The 23,444-nt window shown below is 44.3% G+C and overlaps 1 protein-coding gene across 1 annotated transcript in view; it reads left to right on the forward strand.

The window, feature by feature from the left end:
• The window catches only part of LOC130272938 (serum paraoxonase/arylesterase 2-like), a 40,412-nt gene that overhangs the window by 13,439 nt on the left and 3,529 nt on the right, over positions 1-23,444 (forward strand). The window contains exons 4-8 of the mRNA XM_056518977.1: positions 4,709-4,877; positions 11,667-11,793; positions 16,600-16,800; positions 18,973-19,054; positions 22,327-22,455. Coding sequence (XP_056374952.1) covers positions 4,709-4,877; positions 11,667-11,793; positions 16,600-16,800; positions 18,973-19,054; positions 22,327-22,455 — 708 coding nt within the window. The remainder of the gene's footprint in view (positions 1-4,708; positions 4,878-11,666; positions 11,794-16,599; positions 16,801-18,972; positions 19,055-22,326; positions 22,456-23,444) is intronic.

Raw genomic sequence — 23,444 nt, forward strand, 5'->3', positions numbered from 1 at the left:
CAGCTCCAGCTTTCAGAACAGTTTGTTCCAAACGCTGAGCAGCGGAGTACCCCTTAAACTTTCTGAAGAATTGTTTTCCAGCATAGTACCCCTTTAAATCTAACCTTGCCTTGGAAAATAACGTGACGGCCGTCACGCCCCTCCCATAGACTTGCATAGCGGGGGGGATCGCACGGGGGCGGAGTCATGGTGTCACGATACTCCGGCCCTGTGGTTGGCACCTGGCAGTTTGTGAGCTGGCAGTGCGGCGTGCAGCTCAAAGAGGTGGGTGCCGAATGCATAATTGCGGGGGTTCCCAGCGACGGGACCCCCGCGGTCAGACATCTTATCCCCTATCCTTTGGATAGGGGATAAGATGTCTTAGGGCCGGAGTACCTCTTTAAAGGGTAGCAAAATCAGCTTTACAAAATAGGCAGCAAATCCTGTACGTGTGAACGTACCCTCAGGGAATTCTGGATTTAAAAGGGGTCTCCATCCTCATGTAATGAGTGTGTGTGTCTCTATCACCCATTGGAGGACCCATTGCGTCCTTATATTACAAGCCCATTATGTTCAATGGGAACCGGCACTACTTTTTTATTTCCTTGTGGGGGGGCTACACGGAGATTGAACACTTGCCGCCGGTTCAGCCCAAGGTCACGGCTGACGACAGGACAACCTGTGATCCGTCCATCCAGGTTTACTTTGTTTCAAACCAAATAATAAGACTCCCCTTTGTTGTATTTTGCTGGGAGAAGTTCTTATTCCAATATTCACCAGAACAGTTAATCCCTGTAAATATCCCGGATAGAAGAACATTTGTATTCCTGTATTGACATGAGCGGCGGTAAGAGTCCTCGGGTTCTGTGCGGTTACAGGTGACAGGTCTTTGCTTCACTCCACCAGAAGTTGTCACTCCCCGCTTTTCGTAGAGATCTGACATTTATTATTTTTTCTCCCTTTAAATTTAACATAAAGGGGTACTCCGGTGGAATTTTTTTTTTTTTTTTAAATCAACTGGTGTCAGAAAGTTAAACAGATTTTTAAATTACTTCTATTTAAAATGTTTATTCTTCCAGTACTTATCAGCTGCTGTATGCTCCAGAGGAAGTTCTGTAGTTCTTTCCAGTCTGACCACAGTGCTCTCTGCTGACACCTCTGTCCATGTCTGGAACTGTCCAGAGCAGAAGAGGTTTGCTATACGGATTTCCTCCTGCTCTGGGCAGTTCCTGACATGGACAGAGGTGTCAGCAGAGAGCATTGTGGTCACACTGGAAAGAACTACACAACTTCCTCTGGAGCATGCAGCAACTGATAAGTACTGGAAGGATTAAGATTGTATAACTTTCTGGCAGCAGTTGATTTAAAAAAAAAAAAAAAACATTTCCACCGGAGTACCCCTTTTGAAAATAAAGAATAAGTTGCAAGACATTTTTCTAGAACTGCCCCTTTGGTAAACAGAAACAATAGTAAAAGTGTTAATGATTAATTTGCCGTAAGGATCTGAAATGCTTATGAAGAAATATAAAATCCCATCCCTTCCCCAATATCGCGCCACACCCCTACCCTTCAATTCCCTGGTTGAACTTGATGGACATACTTTTTTCGACAGTATAAACTATGTAACTAACTATGTAGTTAACTATGTAGCTAACTATGTAACTAGCTATGTAACTAGCTATGTAACTAGCTATGTAACTAGCTATGTAACTAGCTATGTAACTAGCTATGTAACTAACTATGTAACTAGCTATGTAACTAGCTATGTAACTAGCTATGTAACTAGCTATGTAACTAGCTATGTAACTAGTTATGTAACTAGCTATGTAACTAGCTATGTAACTAGCTATGTAACTAGCTATGTAACTAGCTATGTAACTAGCTATGTAACTAGCTATGTAACTAGCTATGTAACTAGCTATGTAACTAGCTATGTAACTAGCTATGTAACTAACTATGTAACTAACTATGAAGTATGAGAGCGTAAGCTTAGAGGATAGCTGGGAGACGCACCTGTGGTGTGGCTGGGTATTGTGGTGCATAGTAACGGATGGCTCAAGGGTCTTTACAGGAGGATGTCCCTCACTCTACCATGTGCTGCCTGCTTTAATGAGGGGTCCGTGTTGGTATTGGTGGAGAGGTTTCCATGGGGTATCTTAGTGACATTATCCTGGCTGATGGCATTAGGGCTTGCCCTTGATGCCCTTGTCCCAAGACACTGGACTCCAAGAAGTGGCATTGCAAACTAGTAACTTTTCTAAACAAGATATAAGCATAGAAGCTTCAACAGTTCTTTAAAGGGGTACTACCCCAGCATTCGTCCCACGCTCCTTGTGATTTCATGCCATACCCCTCAATGTAAGTCTATGGGAGGGAGCGTGGCGGCTGTTCCAAACGCTGGGGCAGTGGAGTACCCCTTTAAGTCTTTAAGGCAGCTACAGGTGGTTACTGAAAGATTGAGTTAACCCATGCAGTGTGTGAGAGTCTTGTCGACTCCCCTGTTCTTTTCTGCTCTGAAATACGATTACACTGGGACACTCATGGTGGTAGATTTGATTGGAACTCTACTCCTGAATATGGTTGAGCTGTAGTTTCCCAAAGCAGGATGCAGGTCTGAATGGAGATGTGATGTGAACCATAATGTACTAGTCCCAGCTGCTGTACCTTACAAGGTACCAGGCTAAATCTGCAGGGTCCAAACCCAGAAGAAAGTTAACACAGAAGTTCTAGAAGTGGATCTTTTGGACAGGGGTGAGATGGCTGCTTGGACTTCTCAATTCAAAGGAACAAAAATCACCTACAGCCCTATTCAGGCCTCAGCAACAATTGTAACGGCCTGCAGTTTTACCTAAGCCAACTCTAACCCTACTAAAGCTCAACATGAAACTATGAGATCTTGCACAACTCGAGATATTTATTTATTTATAGATATATGTGGTGTCCCGGTACCACATCCTATGCGGTCCCTTTATGTGTATGGGTCCCCATAGCCAGAGTCCCTAGGACGTAGGGATCCATGTTGTTTAGTCTACCCCTTGTCACCTCTATTCCATCTAGTAAACCAGTAACTTATGCAAGGTTTATGTAAATATAGTTATATAAATGTAAATGAATAGTTAATTACCTGCGCGTAGCGTACCAGGACCTGCGGGGTCATGTGACTAGGTGAACTCTATGGTATTTCTGCTTGAGGACCTGTGGAGGTCCCTATGACGTATGCAATCCCATCATTCTGTGTACGAGTGAATGACAGGTATTCGGACCAATCAGATTCACCCCGCTCCTGCCCATATAAGGGAGCGGCGGCCATTATTCTCTCTCTTGTTCCTGGGCTGTCAACCGAGAAGGACCTGCGCAGCTATTCTCGCAGTGAGTTAGGCCTGAGCCTTGCGGCAACAGTTGATCAATGCTAAATCGAGAGTGTATCAATCCCCAGACACTCTGCAGCATCACCGGACCTAATCTAACCCCTAAATCCGGACGGATCTGCAATATCTACCCTAAATTCAGAGACTTTCTAAATACCTCAAGGTCCGCAACAACTGCCAGTCACTGAGCAATATAAGGACTGTTATATGAGACTGTTACAGTGCCTTGGATGTACCGTAAGCACTTAAATAAAGTTGTTCAAGTTCAATCTCCTTGTGGACCTTCAGTCATTTCATGCACCTGTCGTTACTGGGAAGGGCGGCGATAGGCCGGAGAATTACCTCAGCATACTAGCCCTCAGCCTGGCGTCACGAACTATAGGGTTAACATTAACCCCTCATATACCGATACAACATCCCCACTACTATACACCCCCCAAGGGCTACCACATATATATATATATATATATATATATATATATATATATATAATCCTATCTCCTCCCATTTACTAGAATGTTCTGTAATGTTCTTGACGTGTTCACCAAGCAGTTCCACTAGATGGCAGCAAAGTGTCACTGTAGCTAAATGCTTTGTGTATGTTTGATGTAAATGGGGTTAACTCTTTACCACCTGCCTAGTACTTGGTGCAAAGATAAGGTGCAAACTGTGCATAGTTCACATTCTGTAGCATAGCAATAGTGTAGTTTACTTTTAATTGAGTACAGGACAAAAGTCAAAGGTAGAACAATAAACCCCCTTTCTCCTGACCTATGGGTGTCCCAGTGATTGAACCCTCCCCCAACCAGATGAATTTGTGATCTTTGGATAACCCCTTAATTTCACCCTTATGATACTCAGCTATCTCCATCAGCCTATAAAGTGAATGGAGTGGCATTGTGCATGCTCAACCGCTGGTGCATTCAACCGGTGGGTGACAAGAAACCCCCATTCTCGCAATCAGTGGGGGTCCAAGCGGTCATACTTACACCAATTGGGCACATGTCACCTAACTTGTGCATAGGCAATAAATCAAAAAGGTTATTCCAAGATACCTGTTGTAATTACTGTTGTAATCTTGTACGGCAGTGGTCCCCAACCCAGTCCTTAAGGTGCAGCAACATTCCCTTTAAATAGAATAGGGAAAAATAAAATCATGGACAGTTGGTGGGATTTGAGGACTGGGTTGAGGACCCTCCTGCACTAGAGATTGAAGGGAGCGGCGGTGCAAAAGCTAGTCCACCTGTGCGTTCACATATGGGGGGGGGGGGGACAAGGAACCACCATTCTACGGGACAAACTCTAATCCTGGGATAACCCTTACTACATCTTACATCTTATTTCTTTATATCTTCTCCCAGGGTCTGAAATATCCCGGACTTGTGCACTTCGCCCCTGAAAAGCCTGGAGAAATATTCCTCCTGGATCTGAATGAGGAAAGGCTCCGTCCGTTCTCTCTGCGGATCAGCAAAGGATTCGACTTACCGACATTTAATCCTCATGGAATGAGCACGTACATCGACGAGAAGGGTAAGACCAGGGGTCAAGTCGTGGGGAAAAAAGTGTGGGGACTCACCCAAGACTTCCACTCAAGAGCTGGTACTGTAAGACTCCTGCTAATGGAAATGGTGTTTTTGGTGTGGAAAAAGTGCAGGAACTCAGTTCCCACACCTTCTTGCAGAACTTGAGCCCTGGGTAAGACCCCCTATAGATGCAGAATACTGGGGATAATTCCTATAGCAGTGTTTTCCAAAACAGTGGGCGTCACATTCAAAACCCTTCACGTCACAAATTTTGTGTTTCGCGCCAAAATGTTGGCACAGAAAAGTTTCCATCATATATTTAAAGAGTTTTACATGAGAATGATACAAGTTTAAACACTAGTCACACCAGTTTTTCAAAAGTGGGCGTGGTTATGTAAATTTCATTTTTTTAATTTATTTTTATTTTTTGTGGGGGTGGGTGGAAGATTTTATTTAAACAATAATTGATAAAAAAAATTAGTGGAAAATATTAATTAAAAAAACTTTTTTTTTTCATGGTCACTGCACCTGCACTCACATTTAACCCCTGGATATGTTTTATTTACACAGTTATCGCTTGTTTGGGCACCAGTAATCATGGGATATTACAGATGCTTTTGCCTGAATTTTTCGTGATTCAAAATTTGGCGTGAAAATCTGCAATTTTGTCGCCACGCCCAATTTTTTGTGCGGGTCCGTGATCCCTGTATTGCCCGTCATCAGCCATAGAGCAAACATAGCTCCGTGCTGCTGGAGAGATCGCGGGGGTCCCCAGCTGCGGGACCCCCGCGATCAGACATCTTATCCCCTATCCTTTGGATAGGGGATAAGATGTCTAGGGGCGGAATACCCCGTTAAAGGGGTACTCCAGTGGAATTTTTTTTTTTTTTTTAAATCAACTGGTGCTAAATAGTTAAACAGATTTGCAAATGACTTCTATTTAAATATCTTAATCCTTCCAGTACTTATCAGCTGCTGTATGCTCCACAGGAATTTCTTTTAGAATTTCTTTTCTGGCTGACCACAGTGCTCTCTGCTGACACCTCTGTCCATGTCAGGAACTGTCCAGAGCAGAAGAAAATCCCCATAGCAAACCTCTCCTGCTCTGTACAGTTCCTAAAATGGGCAGAGGTGTCAGCAGAGAGCACTGTGGTCAGACAGAAAAGAACAATTCAACTTCCTCTGTAGCATACAGCAGCTGATAAGTACTGAAAGAATTAAGATTTTTAAACACAAGTAAATTACAAATCTGTATTACCTTCTGGCACCAGTTGATTTAAAAAAAAATTGTTTTCCACTGGAGTACCCCTTTAATGAGAAGGGAGTTCACTATGATTTCAGCTGGGAAGCCTGCAGGATTGTGATTAGTACCTACAATTACTTCTCTATATATATTGGACACCGGTGTCATATTTCAGTCTTTTGTCCCTTTTGGCCTCTTCTTACTCCTCACTCTCATAGTTGCAGAACGTGTTCCTTCACGCACACGATAAATCTTTTATAGATCCGGTTAATAAAAAAAAAATTCTCTGTAAAACTGCAGGTGTTATTTACATTACCTCCTGCTCACGGCCAACAATCTGCAAACCATGGGGGTCACGTAAAAATCCCCAGTGGTGCACGTTGATCTGTTTCTTAAAGGGGTACTCCGCTGCCCCAGCATTCAGAATATTTTTTTTCTGGAGCGGCCAGTGGGGTGGTGATGTCACGGCCACGCCCTTGTGATGTTAAACCACACCCCCTCCATGGAAATCTATTGGAGGGTACGTGACAGCTGCCACACCCCCTCCCATAGACTTCCATTGAGGAGGCGTGGTGTGACATCACAAGGGGTGTGGCTGTGACATCACAACCCCACCGCCCGCACCCAACATTTTAAACAAACGCCAGGTGCTGCACAGAGATCGCGGGGGTCCCCAGCAGCAGGGTCCCACGAGATCAGACATCTTATCCCCTATCCTTTGGGTAGGGAATAAGAAGTCTAGGGGCGGGGTACCCCTTAAAGGGGTACTCCGGTGACAAATTTTTTTTTTTTTTTTTTTTTAAATCAACTGTTGCCAGAAAGTTAAACAGATTTGTAAATTTTATATATATATATATAGAAAAAATGTTGCCTGGACCTTCTAAGGTAGTGTAATCAATTGTATATAGAAAAGGGATTACTGGGTCGTGCTCCAATAATAATTCTAAAAAAAATTTATTGCTAAAATATATTCTAATAAAGTGCATTACTCCTCACAGGGCCCGTGTGAGAAGAACACATATAATGTATATACAAATACAGACAATCTTAAAATATGAACAATTTAAAAATAAGAATAATTTTAAAATATCACTGGCATATAGAGTTGCTCTATATGAGCAAAATATGACTTGATTCTATATGTATCCCCATGGTGTTAAGCTGATGCAATGATACTTAGAATGTTTATGTGTCCTTTTAAAGGGGTACTCCGGTGCTTAGACATCTTATCCTCTATCCTATAGCTATCACACCCCCTCCCGTAGGCTTACATTGAGGGGCGGAGGCGTGACGTCACACGCCGCCGGCCCTGCAGTCGAGCATAATCAGACCCGGAGCGAACACGCTCCTGGGACTGATTACTAACGGGGTGCCACGTGCATGATCACGGGCCTACCCAGCTGCGGTACTCCCGCGATCAGGCATCTTATCCCCTATCATTTGGATAAGATGTCTAAGCAACGGAGAACCCCTTTAAATATAACAGTTTGTATCAGGTTAAATACTGTGTTACCGGTCCTGTGATGGAACAGATGAATTGGCTCGGACGGCTCTCGCTGAAGACAGTTGAAGTTGTTCCTGTGCCTGAATGTGAGAACTGCAGACGGCGGTCTCAGATGGTGCTGTGGCTGTAACTTGCAGAGTCCAGATGGTACGCGGTGGTGGTCATCACAGGCTGGTGGCGCTGGCAGGCGCCGATGGTATGGTTGCCGGGAGACCGTTGGCACTGGCAAGTGCTTGTGATGTCAATTTCCTCACCGCTGGACTTAGAGTAAGCCAGAGATCGTACGCTGAGTGAATGGAGCTCGCCTCGTGTTAGTGGCGTGTGACGTCAGCTGAACCGGAGTTAGAGATGTAGAGTCAGGACCGGACACAAGCCTGGATCGGCTGCTGAGCAGAAAGTCCACAGTAAGTAGTCAGCTTACTCCGTGGGTAGTGGACACAGTTCATATAGAGCATAAATGCCAGTGGCAAAGACTAGACTTGTTTCAGGGTTCTCAAATGTGACCCTTTCCTCAGTAGTCATGGTGGTTGCCATCAATGATTGTCTATTTGTAGGAGCACGAATCCCATGAGTTAACAAAATTCCAAGTAATAACAAAAACATGACATGGATTGGTCACGCGCCACCAACACGAGGCGAGCTCCATTCACTCAGCGTACGATCTCTGGCTTACTCTAAGTCCAGCGGTGAGGAAATTGACATCACAAGCACTTGCCAGCGCCATCGGTCTCCCGGCATTCAAGTACCATCGGCGCCTGCCAGCGCCACCAGCCTGTGACGACCACCACCGCTTACCATCTGGACTCTGCAAGTTACAGCCACAGCACCATCTGAGACCGCCGTCTGCAGTTCTTATTCAGGCACAGGAACAACTCCAACTGTCTTCAGCGAGAGCCGTCCGAGCCAATTCATCTGTTCCATCACAGGACCGGAAACACAGTATTTAACCTGATACAAAACTGTTATATTTAAAAGGACACATAAACATTCTAAGTATCATTGCATCAGCTTAACACCATGAGGATACATATAGAATCAAGTCATATTTTGCTCATATAGAGCAACTCTATATGCCAGTGATATTTTAAAATTATTCTCATTTTAAAATTGTTCATATTTTAAGATTGTCTGTATTTGTATATACATTATATGTGTTCTTCTCACACGGGCCCTGTGAGGAGTAATGCACTGTATTAGAATATATTTTAACAATAAAAAATTGTTTTGAATTATTATTGGAGCACGACGCAGTAATCCCTTTTCTATATACAATTGATTACACTACCTTGGAAGGTCCGGGCAACATTTTTTCTATATATATATTTTCTAGTTCTTGCAACTGTGGTATAGTTGCATGCCCTGCCCTGTTGACTTCGCCTAGCGATCTTTATTAATTGTGAGCTGCACTTACACTTTTTCTTTTCTCCAGATTTGTAAATTACTTCTATTAAAAAATCTTAATCCTTCCTGTACTTATTAGCTGCTGAATACTACAGCGGAAATTCTTTTCTCTTTGAAACACAGAGCTGTCTGCTGACATCACTACCACAGTGCTCTCTGCTGACATCTCTGTCTATTTTAGGAACTGTCCAGAACAGCATATGTTTGCTATGGGGATTTCCTTTTATTCTGGACAGTTCCTAAAATGGACAGAGATGTCAGCAGAGAGCACTGTGCTCGTGATGTCAGCAGAGAGCACTGTGCTCGTGATGTCAGCAGAGAGCACTGTGCTCGTGATGTCAGCAGAGAGCACTGTGCTCGTGATGTCAGCAGAGAGCTCTGTGTTTCAAAGGGAAAAGAAATTCCACTGTAGTATTCAGCAGCTAATAAGTACAGGAATAATTAAGATTTTTTAATAGAAGTAATTTACAAATCTGTTTAACTTTCTGGCACCAGTTGATTTAAAAACAAAAAAAAAAAAAAAAAAATGTTTTCACCGGAGTACCCCTTTATGGGAACACGCAATCAAATGTCAGCATTATCTTTAGCTGTGCAGTTGAATGAAATCTACTGTTCCCTGTTATCAGCCTATCTCAGATCGTAAGAGACCTTTAGTGTTCTTTGGTGGAATGACCCTCTAGATCTGTGGTCTCCAAACTGTGTACCTCCAGATGTTGTTCAACTACAACTACCAGCATGCCCGGACAGCCGTTGGCTGTCCGGGCATGCTGGGAGTTGTAGTTTTGCTACTAGTAGAGCTGTAGTTAGGCTTGTCATCAATCGGGACAATGATGACGTGTGCTGCTGTAGCCCTTTATCGAAATACCCTGGCAGAGGTTGAGTGGCTTGTTGGTGCTTTACCCTCCCAACCAACATACACCCTAATTTAAAGAGTTGTTACCCTTGTCCATTATCTGTGCTTGGTATTTCAGCTGAGACCCATTTAAGTCACCGAGTGGCCATTCACGGCTCCCGGCGGGGTTTTAAAACTCATACAGTGGGGATCCTGATTTTATATTGAGCCGGCCAGAAATGGCCATGATGGGAGCAATAGTAGGAGGAATGGCTCCTGCCAGGGAAGCGGGCGGCATGGTGCTGCGTTCCCTGGCCAGCCGGTGTAGTGAAAAAGTGAGGAGGAGTGTTTTACATAGAGTCGGCCGGCCGGCCAGGGAGCGCAGCACAATGCCTTTATGGCACAATATGAAGAATCAGTGGTATATGGAGACATTGGCATGGACTTGTCGTTCACATGGCTTCGCTATGTGGACGACGTGTTTATGCTCTGGACAGACAGTGAAGAATCCCTATTAAAGTTTGTATCCATATTAAATACAAAACATGAAACTATTAAATTTACATTGAATTATCATCCTACTACTATACAATATTTAGATGTAGGGGGTTAAAAAAACAGATTATGGCTTTGAAACAAGTCTATACTCAAAACCCATGGATAGAAATAATATATTACATAAAAATAGTTATCATATCCCTAAAACATTCAATTGATTACCAAAAAGTCAACTTATTAGAGCAAAAAGAATATGTAATACAATGCTCTCTGCTGACCTCTGCTGTCCATTTTAGGAACTGTCCAGACCAGCATATGTTTGCTATGGGGATTTTCTCCTGCTCTGGACAGTTACTAAAATGGGCAGCAGAGGTCAGCAGAGAGCACTGTGGTCGTGACAGAAGAGAAATCCAAAAAGAAAAGCATTTTCCTCTGTAGTATACAGCCGCTAATAAGTACTGGAAGGATTTAGTAATTTACAAATTTCTGGCACCAGTTGGTTTAAAAAAATAATAAAATTTCCACCGGAGTACCCCTTTAAGTCATCTCCAGGTGCTTACCTGTGAGCATAATTAAGGGGATGCTCCCCGAAACGTAGCGTCAGGTTCGGCTATGGACGTGGGTGCAATGACTCTGTACTCTGAATTAAACAATATTGCTATAACGCTCATGAAGAACATTCAAGATAAAAATAAATGAAGAAGTTACGACTGATAAGGTCTGTGAAATCCTCTTTTTAATTTATTGCGCTGTCGAATCCTCTGTTATATGTACTATAAGTATTTGACCCAGAGCAAAATGGATCTCTGAAGACAGAGTGACTGTTTGCTGTTTAAGCATTAATGAAAGTATCTGCCATTCATTATTATTCTGAGATATAGATATATAAAATCTGGGTTTCAGGTGGAATTCTGGTTCATAATTTAATGTGAGGATAAGTGTTCAGGTTCATAATTTACTGTGAGGATAAGTGTGCAAGTTCCTCTTCTCCAATTAGGAGTTTATTGTTTACCCCAGAGAGAAGAAGGCTGTGCAAGGGCCTCTATGCAATACACTTTCTTCATATGTGACCAAATATCTATTGATCTGGCTAAAAAGCTGTAACATTCCAAGCTGTACCAACTACCCCTTTAAACAAATCTCCAGTTTGAGGACCCAATATACAGCAGCCTATATCTCTGCTTCCTGGACGCCTATGATTTAGAGCAAAGAGGGCAAATTGGGAATAGGAGAGTTCCAACATAAACTTTCACTTTTGCACAAGGTGCACTTTTGGTTTATGTTGTTTTATGAGGCTTCTTATTCTCTCTATTTTCAGATGACACGGTCTATCTCTTTGTGGTCAATCATCCTCTTTACAAGTCTACTGTCGAAATATTCAAGTTTGAAGATGAGGAAAATGTTCTCGTGCACCTGAAAACCATCAAACACCCTTCACTGTACAAGTAAGACTGAGGGGTCAGCAGAGATCAGGAAAATATATTTTAATTATAAGGTTTTCTCTTTTCTGTTCAGAAACTTTGCTGAGAGATAAGAATCCACCATTCAGTACCCGCATCTATTAGCCAGGGTGCAGAATGGTTACAGAGAATATCTCCTAGTCTGGAGGACACAAAATGTCCATACATTACATTGATGTCAAAAGAAATTGTGTAATGCTTCATATCCCCTGTGGTGGCGTTGCAGGATAATTGAACACTTGCTGCTGGGTACCCCAACAGATTATACCTGGTTAGAAGAAAATATTAGCATTTATTATGCCTGCCTTAAAGGGTTTATCCAGGGATAGAGACACAGAGCTAATTTCTTCCAAAAACAGCACCACCTCTGTCCTCAAGGTTGTGTGTGGTATTGCAGCTCAGTTCTATTGAGATGAATGGCCAAGTTGTAATACCACAGACAACCTGAGGACAGGGATGGTGCTGTTTGTGGAAAAAATAGCTCTGTGTTTGTGATGCTCTTCAAATGTCCTCCAGTCACAATAACAAGTAGACTGGATGGAGGCTCATGCCTGTGTGTGTGTGTGTGTGTGTGTGTGTGTGTGTGTGTGTGTATGTGCACTGCTGTCCCTCAGAGACTCTGCAGTTTGCTGCCTGAGGTGAGATGCTCAGCTCACCCCATGGCAGATGTGGTCATGAGGGGCAAATATGGCAATGACACTGGGAACTTTCTTAGAAGACAATACAATCTTGCTCCTGCTGTTCACTATTAGTTATTAAAGGGGTACTCTGCCCCTAGACATGTTATCCACTATCTAAAGGATAGTGGATAACATGTCTGATTGTGGGGGTCCAGCTTCTCGGACCCCCCGCGATCTCCGAGCTAGCGCTGCAGCTTATAGAGACGGAAGTTCATGATGTCATTCCATGCCCCCTCCATTCATGCCTATGGGGGGGGGTGTGATGGCTGTGTACTAGTTTTCACACCTTTCCCATAGAGGGGGCATGGCATGGCATCACGACCATGGCCGCCCGAACCCAACGTTCTGTACATAATGTTCGGAATACCGGAGAGCCAGCACGGAGATTGCGGAGGGTCCCAGTGGCCGGTCCGCCATGATAAGACATCTTATAAGATAAGATAGATAAGATGTCTAGGGACGGAGTACCCCTTTGTGTCTTTGCGGACTATCATATGTAGAGCAGACTGCAAGGATGATTAAAACGTGGCAGCTCAAGAGACCACCGTGACGAGACATTTCCATCAGAGTGGCCATTAGCTTACAGCTTTGGTTGGTATTGGAGCGATTACCTGTAACTGCTAATGAGAGTGTTAATAAAAAGCATTTGCTGCAATGAGAGTTTTACTGGATTACTGAACCAGACCGTGTCATTCCGATGGGGCTTAATGAAGTTTGGAGTTTTTAAAAAAAATAATTAAAACCCTGATGTCACTTTAGTTTATATGATAGATTTTTTCTAATGTCATGCGTTATTGTTATAATGTATTGCTAATTTGGTGCCTATTTAAGGGTTTTTAAATTCTCTCCCGCCTTACACCTGGTACGCATGAGTAAGGGGGTCCACCCCCGAAATGCCTTCTTGTCCAAGGTGGTGAGCGTGAGCAAGATCTCAGCTTTAACAAATGTGTTTTATGCTGTCCGCTCTACTTTGTCTAATTCATGAAAAGGAAAATTACAAGATACAAGGTTAAAAAAAAAATAGGGAATTTGAAACGAGATTTCATCTGAATCGTCATTACCCTGTCGCGTCAAAGTTTATCGGTATTTAAAGGGGTGTTCTGGTGGTCAACTAATGTTTTCAAATCAACTGGTGCCAGAAAGTAATACCGATTTGTTAATTACTTCTATTTAAAAATCTTAACCCTTCCAGTACTTATCAGCTGCTGTATGCTCCACAGGAAGTTGTGTAGATCTTTTCCGTTTGACCACAGTGCACAGGAACTGTCCAGAGTAGAAGCAAATCAACCCCCATAGCAATCCTGTCCTGCTCTGGACAGTCCCTGACATGGACAGAGGTGTCAGCAGAGAGCGCTGTAATCAGACTGGAAAGAACTACACAACTTCTTTTGGAGCATTCAGCAGCTGATAAGTACTGGAAGGGTTAAGATTTTTAAATAGAAGTAATTTACAAATCTGTTTAACCTTTTAGCACCAGTTGATAGGAAAAAATGTGTTTTCCACTGGAGTACCCTTTAGAGTAAGCTGTTGCCTTACCCTATTGATGTCATGTGGAACTCCATTTCTCTACATGATATCATTAATTAGGCCATTGCATACTATCCAATGGAACAACCATTCCAGCAGTGTATCCAATCACTATATACCTCCCACCAGCTGATTGACTAGAAAGTTAGCCTATCACAACACAATGTTAAAGCCAGTCAGGGCCTCTCCCGTACACAGGCTTGCTTAGTGCAAATCTCTGCCTACTTTTACGGCCAATCTCAAAGTGTGGCTCATGTATAGGGGCTTAGTCTTCCATGTGGTTTAACTAGCTGTTATTTAGATACCTTAAAGGGGTACTCTGCTGCTCAGCATTTGGAACAAAATGTTCAGAAGGCATAAAACCGGCTCTCGTGACATCATGGCCTGCCCCCTCTTACGTCACACCCCGCCCCCTCAATGCAAGTCTATGGGAGGGGGCATGGCGGCCACCACGACCCCTCCCATAGACTTGCGTTGAGGGGGCAGGATTTGACATCCCAAGGGGGTGGGGCAGTGATGTCTGAGTACCCCTTTAACATGACTGCTTGCCACATCCTGACCTGAGTGGGGTGGTTTCTGAAATCCCAAACATGTTGTAGGGGACAAAATCTTCATAAAAAATAGGTACACAGCAATTCTGTAAAAACAGCACTAATAAGGTTTAAAATCACCCATTTCCAGTTTACATCCTTACAGAATAAGCACTTTTTGTTGCTTCATGTGTAAGGGGTTCATGTGTCAGGCCTTGGTCTTCAGTGCGAGACTCCAGATTAACTGGGTGAGCTCCTAGAATGGCCGTTCTGTTGGCCAGTTTGAGATCATTCCTCATCAATGATATGATGATATCTGATGATCATGATGATATCTGGTACTGTGGTGAGCCACGGGGTGAGCCGCAGGTGAGGGCAGATGTTGTAGTGATGGGGCAGGTGTTATTAACCCCTAAATGTTCGTGATGCCAGGGCATGGTTTTCCTAAGTTACCACCTAAAGGTAGCTTCTCTATCCCAAGGTTAGGCAGGGCAATAATAGTCCAAGACCAGGTTAGGGTTAACAGTAACTTTACTGAGGTAGACAGATGGGAATAATCTCTACAGCTAGGCCAGGACCCCAGAGAGGTGGCCAGTAACCCAGAAGGACCTCGCAGCTTGCTGGGACTTGTATTGACTTTGACAGACTTTCGGACAGCCACGCTGACTATAATAGACTTGACTATAGACTTGACTTGACTGTAGGTAGTGACAGCAGACCTAGAACACTTGACTTACCGGCATGTGGCTGTAGGTTAGGCTTGAGGCCTCCAGATGTGCTGGACACTGGCTCTGAGACGTCTGGTCCTTACTGTATCTCAGGATCTAAGAGCAATGAATGCTCAAAGAGAGAGATTGCAACTCCTCCCTTCCTTATAAAGGGGGGCTGTGCAAGGAGCCCATAGGTCAAGTTGCAGGTCACCTGGTTAGCTGGTGCTCTCTGGGTAACAAACATGTGACAACATCATGTGACTAACTCCAAGGTCCTTAAAGGTCCTTTATACATTACACACATAACACTATACATAATATATATTACTGTGGGGGGGGGGGGAGAGAAACTGCAGGAGAGCCCCTAGGACGCAGAGGGACTCAAACTGACAGGGCCTAAGTTCTGTATGGGACTATATCCCATACTGGGACATCACAGTACCATAGGGAGATTTAAAAACTTCTGAGGCTGATTGCCCCATTTGAATCTGAGGATGCCATGATATGGAGAAACATGTCGGGGAAGCTTTGTTGAAATTTTTAAAATACAGTGACCCCCCGACCTACAATGGCCCCGACATATGATCAAATCGACATACGATGGCCTCTCGGAGGCCATTGCATGTCGATGTCAACATCGACATACGATGCTTTTTTATGTCGGGGCCATCGCATTAAGTGCTATCCAGCAGCACAAAATGCTTAAGCTGCTGCCGGATAGCAGCTTAATGTTCCCCGTGTGGTGCAGTAAGTATTACTTACCCCTCCGGGGTGCCCTCCGGGTCCAGCGCTGGTCTTCCGGTGTCTCCTCGGCCCTCTCCGATTACGTCAATACGCTGCTGCGCACGTCGTCCAATAGGGATGGTATACGCAGTGGCGTAATGACGTCGCTACGCAGGCCCAGTAAGGCCTTGCGGAAGACAGCAGAGGACCGGAGAAGACAGCGGAGGACCGGAGAAGACCAGGAGAGCCCAGCGGAGGCCCGGGGTCACCATCGGGAGCGGCGGGGACACCATCGGGAGCGGCGGGGACAGGTGAGTACAGCTTCCTATACTTTACATTGCACGACACCCTTAACATACGATGGATTCGACAAACGATGGCTCATTTGGAATGAATTACCATCGTATGTTGAGGGACCACTGTATACTCAGCATTGTTTAACTACAAGCATATGTTATATGTCTCAAATTACAATACACATTTTATGGGCTATAACTTTTGTTGTTCCTCCGAAAAGCAAGGCCAAAACTGCATAGTGAGAATGTGAATGTTTTTCAGCTTAAAAAACTGCCAATTATTCAATGACATGTGAATAGAGCCTTATCTGTTCTTGTCTTTCAGTGTCAATGATGTTGTTGCTGTGGGACCCGAGAGCTTCTATGCCACCAATGATCATTACTTTACTGACTTCATCATGAGATTTGTAGAAATGTTTCTTGGATTAACATGGACAAACGTGGTGTACTACAGTCCAGGAGATGTCAGACAAGTTGCAAGTGGATTCTACAGTGCCAATGGGATTACCATGTCAAGTGACAAAACGTATTTACCCTTTTATTATTACAGGTCTACAATTTGTTATATAAAAAGAATGGGTCTAAGCAGCCTGTTTATATAGTCAGGAGATCCCACAACATCAGCAGTCTGGCTGTGTAGTCAGGAGCTCCCTCTATAACAGCAGTTTGGATGTGTAGTCTGGAGCCCCCCCTATAACAGCAGTCTGGATTTGTAGTCTGAAGCTCCCCCTATAACAGCAGTCTGGATGTATAGTCTGGAGCTCCCCCTATAACAGCAGTCTGGCTGTGTTGTTTGGAGCTCCCCCTATAACAGCAGTCTGGCTGTGTAGTCTGAAGCTCCCCCTATAACAGCAGTCTGGCTGTGTTGTCTGGAGCTCCCCCTATAACAGCAGTCTGGCTGTGTAGTCTGGAGCTCCTCCTATAACAGCAGTGTGGATGTGTAGTCTGGAGCTCCCCCTGTAACAGCAGTGTGGATGTGTAGTCTGGAGCTCCCCCTATAACAGCAGTCTGTATGTGTAGTCTGGAGCTCCCCCTATAACAGCAGTCTGGATTTGTAGTCTGGAGCTCCCCTTATCGCAGCAGTCTGGATTTGTAGTCTGGATCTTTGATACTTAACCCCTTAACGACGCCAGACATAAATGTACGTCCTGGTGAGCTGGTACTTAACGCACTAGGACGTACATTTACGTCCTATACACAACCGCGAGCATCGGAGCGATGCTTGGGTCATGCACGGCAGGTCCCGGCTGCTGATAGCAGCCAGGGACCCGCCGGTAATGGTGGACATCCGCGATCGCACGGATGTCCACCATTAACCCCTCAGATGTCGTGATCAATACAGATCATGGCATCTGCAGCATTATGGTCACTAAAATGGATGATCAGATCGCCACCAGCTCTGCCTCGGCGATCTGATCATCCAGAACGGCAGACGGAGGTCCCCTCACCTGCCTCCGCTGCCTTCCACGGGTCTTCTGCTCTGGTCTGCGATCGAGCAGACCAGAGCAGAAGATGACCGATAATACTGATCAGTGCTATGTCCTATGATTGCTATAAATAGTCCCTTATGGGAACTATTAAAGTGTAAAAACAAAAGTAAAAAAAGTTAAACCAAAAAAAGTCAAAAATTATTTGAAAAACCCCCTCCCCAATAAAAATGCAAATTGTACCATTTTCCCTATTTCACCCTCAAAAAGTGTAAAAAAAACAAATATATATATATATATATATATATATATATATATATATATATATATATATATTTTATATACATATTTGGTATCGCCACATGTGTAAATATCTGAACTATTAAAATAAAATGTTAATGATACCGTACGGGGGACGTAATGAACGTAGAAAAAAAAAGTCCAAAATAGCTGCTTTTTTTTTTATAACATTTTATTCCCAAAAAATTTATAAAAAATGTATTAAAAGTTTTATATAAGCAAATATCACGGCACAAAAAATGAGCCCTCATACCGCCACTTATATGGAAAAATGATAAAAGTTATAGGTCTTCAAAATAGGTGGATTTTAAACGTACTAATTTGGTTAAACATGCGATTTTTTTTTAAAGCGCAACAGTACTAGAAAAGTATGTTATCATGGGTATCATTTTAATTGTATTGACCCAAAGAATAAAGAACACGTCATTTTTACCGTAAATTGTACTGCGTGAAAACCAAACTTTACAAAATTGCGGTTTTCTTTTTAATTTCTGCACACAAATAGTATTTTTTTGGTTGCGCCATACATTTTATGGTAAAGTGAGTGATGGCATTACAACGGACAACTGGTGGCGCAAAAAACAAGCCCTCATACTAGTCTGTGGATGAAAATATAAGGGTTATGATTTTTTGAAGGCGAGGAGGAAAAAAGGAAAATACAAAAATAAAATCGTCTAAGTCCTTAAGGCCCAAATGGTCTGAGTCATTAAGGGGTTAATTATATGATTTCAAAATTGGTTGAATTGATTTTGCCATAGCATGGATGTGGGTCCCAAATAAAGGTGTTTTTCCCACTGGAAAAGCTGATTGGTGGGGTAAGACCACTGGGACCAACACTAATCACAAGAAGAGTGGACAGTTGTACTGATTGGACCCCCACTGATCAGCTTCTTATCCTCTATCCTGTGGATAGGAGATACATTTTTGAGTTGGTAATACCCCTTTTAATTGCTATATTTGTCTCCTTGCAGGTTCATCTATGTCGCTGATGTCACTGGTCACACAATAAGCATTTTTGAAAAGCATGCCAATTGGTCCCTGTCTCCAGTAAAGGTAAATACTTTGCATAGTTGGGTGTTGTTTCTGACTCTTACAGCAATAGATGAATATGGCAAACACTGACCAAAAAAACTCTATTTTTCATAAATTAGGTCTAGAATTCTGTGCTTAATTTTTGTCTGGGTTTACACTGTTCAGCCCACACATTAAGGTGAACATTAGGAAAGATCCTGACATACACTCTAGACGTATCCATAGCCTTCCATCGCTAGATGATTGAAAGAGTATCCTTTCAGCCCCAGTTTGGCCAGTGAACATCTGTATAACACAAAAAAATGAAGGATGGATTATGGTAAATCACGTTATTCCATCTAAAGGAATCTTATTTAAAAAAATTTTTTTTTTAAAGCCATCCTATGATTTGTTCTTTATCCATCTACCAGTCATCTCACTTCTCCCATTCGCCTCAAAACATCTTGAACAACATGTCTACCTCAATTGCTCTCATCCAACTTATTGCCTACTATGGTGGAAACTTTTGTCTACTATGGGGGAAACTGTTTCCTACTATGGGGGACTTCTGCTGCCCTCCTGATGTGGGGGACTTTTGCTGCCTACCTAATGTGGGGGACTTTTGCTGCCTACCTAATGTGGGGGACTTTTGTTGCCTACCTTATGTGGGGCGACATCTGCAGGATACCTAATGTGGGGGACTTTTGTTGCCTACCTTATGTGGGGCGACATCTGCAGGATACCTAATGTGGGGGACTTTTGCTGCCTACCTTATGTGGGGGACTTTTGTTGCCTACCTTATGTGGGGTGACATCTGCAGGATACCTAATGTGGGGGACTTTTGTTGCCTACCTTATGTGGGTCAACATCTGCAGGATACCTAATGTGGGGGGCTATCTACTACCTACAAACTTTTATGGAGACTAACTACCAAGCTAATAGAGGGGATACCTACTTTGCTTATATGAGGGTTTTCATATAAGGACAGCTATTTGGGGGATTGACTTTTTTACATTTATTATGTTGTTATTTTTTATTAATTATTATTTATAAAATAAGCCATCCCCCTAATAAAAACTGAAAACGCCCCCTTTTTCTCATATATACATTTTTTTTTACAAAACCTGTCACATGACATTTAAAAAAAGTATTGGTATCAGCTAGTACTTAAAGTATTGGTACTCGTGCTCGGTCTTTAAAAAATGGTATCGGGACATCCCTAGTAGTCTTTCTGCCTAAACCTGTGGGAGAGGAAATATAACAATAACGCTCCCGACCTCATGTCTCGCCCCCTGTACTAACTACTCTCTGCACCTGCCTCACGGACACTGGGAAATGATGAGGCACAGGGGGGATCACAGGGGGGGAAATGATGAGGCACAGGGGGGATCACAGGAGGGAAATGATGAGGCACAGGGGGGATCACAGGGGGGAAATGAGGCACCGGGGGGATCACAGGAGGAAATGTTGAGGCACACGGGGGATCACAGGAGGAAATGATGAGGCACAGGGGGGATCACGGGGGAAATGATGAGGCATAGGGGGGATCACAGTGGGAAATGATGAGGCACAGGGGGATCAAGGGAAAATGATGAGGCACGGGGGGATCACAGGGGGGAAATGATGAGGCTCAGGGGGGATCACAGAGGGAAATGATGAGGCACAGGGGGATCAAGGGAAAATGATGAGGCACGGGGGGATCACGGGAGGAAATGATGAGGCACACGGGGGATCACAGGGGGGAAATGATGAGGCACAGGGGGGATCACGGGGGAAATGATGAGGCACAGGGGGGATCACAGGGGGGAAATGATGAGGCACGGGGGATCACGGGAGGAAATGATGAGGCACACGGGGGATCACAGGGGGGAAATGATGAGGCACAGGGGGGATCACGGGGGAAATGATGAGGCACAGGGGGGATCACAGGGGGGAAATGATGAGGCACAGGGGGGATCACAGGAGGAAATGATGAGGCACAGGGGGGATCACAGGAGGAAATGATGAGGCACAGGGGGGATCAAGGGAAAATGATGAGGCACTTGGGGGGATCACAGGGGGGAAATGATGGGGCACAGGGGGGAAATGATGAGGCACAGGGGGGATCACGGGAGGAAATGATGAGGCACAGGGGGATCACAGGAGGAAATGATGAGGCACAGGGGGGATCACAGGAGGAAATGATGAGGCACAGGGGGGATCACGGGGGAAATAATGAGGCACAGGGGGATCACAGGAGGAAATGATGAGGCACAGGGGGGATCACAGGGAGGAAATGATGAGGCACAGGGGGAGCACAGGAGGGAAATAATGAGGCACAGGGGGGATCACAGGAGGGAAATAATGAGGCACAGGGGGGATCACAGGAGGGAATGTTGAGGCACAGGGGGGATCACAGGAGGAAATGATGAGGCACAGGGGGGATCACATGGGGGAAATGATGAGGCACAGGGGGGGATCACAGGAGGAAATGATGAGGCACAGGGGGGGATCACAGGAGAAAATGATGAGGCACAGGGGGGATCACAGGAGGAAATGATGAGGCACACGGGGGATCACAGGAGGAAATGATGAGGCACAGGGGGGAAATAAAGAGGCACAGGGGGGATCACAGGAGGAAATGATGAGGCACAGGGGGGATCACAGGGGGGAAATTATGAGGCACACCGGGGATCACAGGAGGAAATGATGAGGCACGGGGGATCACAGGGGGAAATGATGAGGAACAGGGGGATCACAGGGGGAATAATGAGGCACACGGGGGATCACAGGGGGAAATAATAAGGCACAGGGGGGATCACAGGAGGAAATGATGAGGCACAGGGGGGATCACAGGAGGAAATGAGGCACAGGGGGATCACAGGAGGGAAATAATGAGGCACAGGGGGGATCACAGGGGGGAAATGATGAGGCAAAGGGGGGATCACGGGAAAATGTTGAGGCACAGGGATCACGGGGAAAATGAGGCACAGGGGGAAATGATGAGGCACAAGGGGATCACAGGGGGGATGATGAGGCACAGGGGGATCACTGGGAAATAATGAGGCACTGGGGGGGATCAAAGGGGGAAATGATGAGGCATTATGTTCAGAGCTTTATTTTACATTTATTTTTACTCAAATTTCCCTGTTAAAGTGCGTTTTATAAATACGGTAAGTAACATGTGACCAAGTTTCATTCATATGTTTTTCATAAAACAAAGAAATACACTATACCTTATACTTCTTTATCAGGGAGGGGCTATATATATCCCCATAGATGATGCCATTATGAATTGATTAATTCTAATCTTGTCTGTGTGATTTCTATACCAGGTGGTGCAGTTAGAGACACTTCTGGATAACCTCTCTGTGGACCCACTTACAGGAGATGTCTGGACGGGAGCTCATCCGAATGGCTTTAAGTTGGTCAATTACAACACTAAAGATGTTCCTGGGTCAGAGGTCAGTGTATAAGTAACAGTATAATGTGGTAGGCCTCTGGGGTAGGGGTAATGCAGTCAGGGTATTGCTTCAGTATATCAGGGGTTAAGGTTAACCCTATTGTTTGACAGCAGCGCAGATCCTTCCCTGTCATCAGCCCACAAGGAAAGAGAAAACTAACAATGGCCACCGCTCCCATATATGGGCAGGGGCGGGGTTTTTCTGATCGGTCCGAATATCTATCACTCACCGTCACAAAGAATGATGGGTGCAATACGTCACAGGGACCTCCAAAGGTCCTTAAGCAAAAACCATAGAGTTTACCTGATCACGTGACCCGCAGGTCCTGTTACGCTCCGTACAGGTAATTAACCACTTATATACATTTGTACAATTATATTTATATAAATCCTGAGTAAACTGTAAGATAACTAATATCTAGATGAGAGGTGACAAGGGGTGGACTAAATAAGAAGGACCCCGACGTCCTAGGGACTCTGGCTATGGGGACCTATATACAGGTACCGTATAGGATGCGGTACCGGGACACCACAATAATATAGAACTTATAGAACTTAGTGGTTAGAACTGTTGCCTTGCAGCGCTGGGGTCCTGGGTTCAAATCCCACCAAGGACAACTTCTGCATGGAGTTTGTATGTTCTCCTAATGTTTGCATGGGTTTCCTCCGGTTTCCTCCCACACTCCAAAGAAATACTAAAAGGTAAATTTACATTGTGAGCCCCAATGAGGACAGACACTTATGTGAGTGTACAGCGCTGAGGACTCTGTGCGCTATATAAATAATTATAATTTAATACCCACTTTTCCCTGGTTTCTACCTACTATTTTTTCCCCTTACTGCACTCACACCCTCCCTGGGTGAAGCTGATTTCTCCGGTACCCGCCTGAGACAGCAGAGACCCGCAGCTACGGTCCCTGAAGCCATAATCCAGGCCACGATCCTCGCCGCTGCCGACACTGATGTTCGGGTCTCCTGCTACTCCCCCTG

The sequence above is a fragment of the Hyla sarda genome, chromosome 5 (assembly GCF_029499605.1).
Source record: "Hyla sarda isolate aHylSar1 chromosome 5, aHylSar1.hap1, whole genome shotgun sequence".
Classification (NCBI taxonomy): domain Eukaryota; kingdom Metazoa; phylum Chordata; class Amphibia; order Anura; family Hylidae; genus Hyla; species Hyla sarda.